General features: G+C 40.4%; 1 protein-coding gene across 1 annotated transcript; it reads left to right on the top strand.

The window, feature by feature from the left end:
* Window positions 1-914: 914 nt before the first annotated feature.
* LOC146863242 (5-hydroxytryptamine receptor 4-like) lies at window positions 915-1,955 on the top strand. The gene has a single exon (XM_085643162.1). It carries the CDS (start codon window positions 915-917, stop codon window positions 1,953-1,955), a length of 1,041 nt encoding a protein of 346 aa, XP_085499288.1.
* Window positions 1,956-2,700: the final 745 nt, after the last annotated feature.

Below are 2,700 nucleotides of genomic sequence, written 5' to 3'. Positions count from 1 at the left end.
GTCAGGACCTTGTCGATGGGTAACTGCAGTATGGAGGTCCCACCATGAGTTCGGGGTCTTCTTCATGAGTGCGCAGGCTCTTTTTGAATCGGGCCCAGAGTAATCAGTTTTTTACGCTTTTTGCTCAAAGTATTGTGTTTATAAGTGTAAAATTAAAGTTAATGTTAAATATGCCTGATTTCTATAGTTGATGTTGCAAATATGCCTGACATGATATTTTATTCTATATTTTTTTTTTACAGGCTTGCTCTCAATACAGTCAAAAATTTCTGGAACCTATGAATAGGGATGCAACACCATGACACAAGAGAGCAAACCACAACTGATGAAGCGGCAATATATAAAAAGCATTTTACTGAATGAGTTTCTTATTCTATGAGAAGTCTACCAATTGCTTAAACATAGCTTAAACATGCTCTAACGTTCATCGAGGTCTTACAAAAATAAAACACATTTTCACAGTGACAAAAGTGTTTCTTTCTGGTTCCGAAAATGGTTACTCAGAAGACAGAATTTTTTTTGCGTGTGGTAATCTGAAATTATAACTGTAAGAATCACTCCTTCAAATACATGCTTTGCCAAAACTATTGCATGGCAGTGAGCTTTCAAGAACCTCACTCTGACACGTGCAACAGACTTTCCAAAGATCTCTGCAAACATCGCCGGTGCTCACACATCTCAAAGCCAGCCTGGTTAGCCAGCACCCATCATTTCAGCAGAGTCCAGGAGAATATAGTCACTGAGTATGTGGTGTATATAGTTAGGAACTAGCCTGCATGCCAATCCATAGTTATAGTATACTTTGTTGATGCCAAATTATGTAGGATTTTCTGCAGCACTTAAGATGGGATCCTATGTGGGCTTTTAAGAAAATGAAGACTGTGTCCAGCAAGCAAGAGTTTTCAAACTCAACCATGACTTCTGTGGATGGATTGTGCTTTTCTACTATAACAAACCTGCCCACGAAACTCATTCTTTATACCTTCATCTTCCTACTCATCCTCATCACCTTAAGTGGAAATTTCTTGGTGGTTGTCTCTATTGCTTACTTCAAGCAGCTCCGCTCTTCGACAAACTGTTTCCTACTCTCGCTTGCAGTGGCCGACTTCTTGGTTGGAGTCATGGTGATGCCTTACAGCATGATTCGAACGATTGAGGGATGCTGGTATTTCGGCACCATCTTTTGCTGGTTTCACTCTAGCCTGGATGTCATGTTTTGTACAGCATCCATTTTGCACTTGAGTTGCATAGCATTTGACAGATATTACGCTGTGTGCAACCCTCTGCTCTACATACACAAAATGTCTGCTCAACGCATAACTGTACTCATTGTCACCTGTTGGATTGTCCCTTTGTTGATATCATTTGGGCCAATATTGCTTGGACTTCATACATTAAGTATTGAAAGTGCACAACCGGACAGTATGTGTGTCTTTTCAGTGAACAAAGTATATGCTGTCTGCGCATCCCTCGTTGCGTTTTACCTGCCTATGCTCCTCATGCTCGCTGCCTATTGGAAGATTTACAAAGTTGCACGGAAACAGGCTTTACAGATACATGCTATAGAAAAACACACCAGCATGCCCAATACCAAGAATGACCCAAAGCGGAAGCCAAGGCATTCCATGAAGAGCGAAAGAAAAGCAGCAAAAACTCTTGGAGTGATCATAGGCATTTTCCTAGCTTTTTGGGCACCCTTCTTCACAGCAAATATCATTGACCCATTTATTGGGTACAGGACAGGCGCAGTGGAGTGGGAAGTGTTTTTGTGGTTGGGATATGTGAATTCAGCAATAAACCCCATATTGTATGGATTTTTTCACAGATCTTTTCGCAGGGCATTCCTCATTGTAATTAGTGGCAATATCTGCATGGCAGGATCTACACCCAATGTGGATCTTTCTAATGAGAAGCGAGAGGGTGAGGACACTATCAAAAATCAAGTGCACGCTTAACAAGCCTCTGATAAACTTAAGCTGTCCCTGAACTTTTAATGATGATATGATTAGCTCCCTTGATTCTAGTATATTTGGAAACTCACTAAGTTCCTCAGTGATGTAAGTGAAAATAAAAGGAGCAACAGTCAGATACTGAAGCTAAATCTTCTACTACTGACATCTATATTTCACTGTTTATAAATATGTATGAAAGGTGATTTAGGAGAAAGTACCAGAGTATTGCTAATTGCTAATTAGGCGGTTCTAGATGATGAACAAAGCTTGTGGGGTGAAGAAGAATATATCTGTAGGAGGCCTGAGATTGTAGTCCCTTTGTTGATACTGGGTCTTCACATTATGTCTGAGTGAAAGGAAAAGTGGGGGCAACACTCATTTTAAGTGAGAACTTGTACTAGAACCTGTTCCCTTAGTCGGAGAAACCTTAACATCTTGATGCATTTTTATCTGCAGCTGTACTGCAGTTCCAGTACAGAGAGGTTCTATTTTTCCTCCAGGTGTAGGAGTGGAGACCATCCCAATGGATTCTTAGGCAACTTGATTGATGTATCTTGGCCCCTACACTTATGGATTGCTCTTGGCATAACACAACAGTAGGGTGGAGTGAACAGAATGATTTAGCTTGATTGCCTGCTGTTTTGGCGAGTGTGGCTGATGAAGGTGAGATTTTTAATTTTAATTGTTGAGGTAATTTACAAATAGAAATGATTTATAAATTAGTTGATGATGCTGGCAAGGGTGACTA

Source organism: Triturus cristatus, chromosome 2_2, assembly GCF_964204655.1.
Source record: "Triturus cristatus chromosome 2_2, aTriCri1.1, whole genome shotgun sequence".
Taxonomy (NCBI): domain Eukaryota; kingdom Metazoa; phylum Chordata; class Amphibia; order Caudata; family Salamandridae; genus Triturus; species Triturus cristatus.
This window is presented reverse-complemented; position numbering and strand designations above follow the sequence as displayed.

Coding starts and splice junctions, on each gene's coding strand:
- LOC146863242 (XM_085643162.1), top strand. CDS start 915: ATGACTTCTGTGGATGGATTGTGCTTTTCTACTATAACAAACCTGCCC.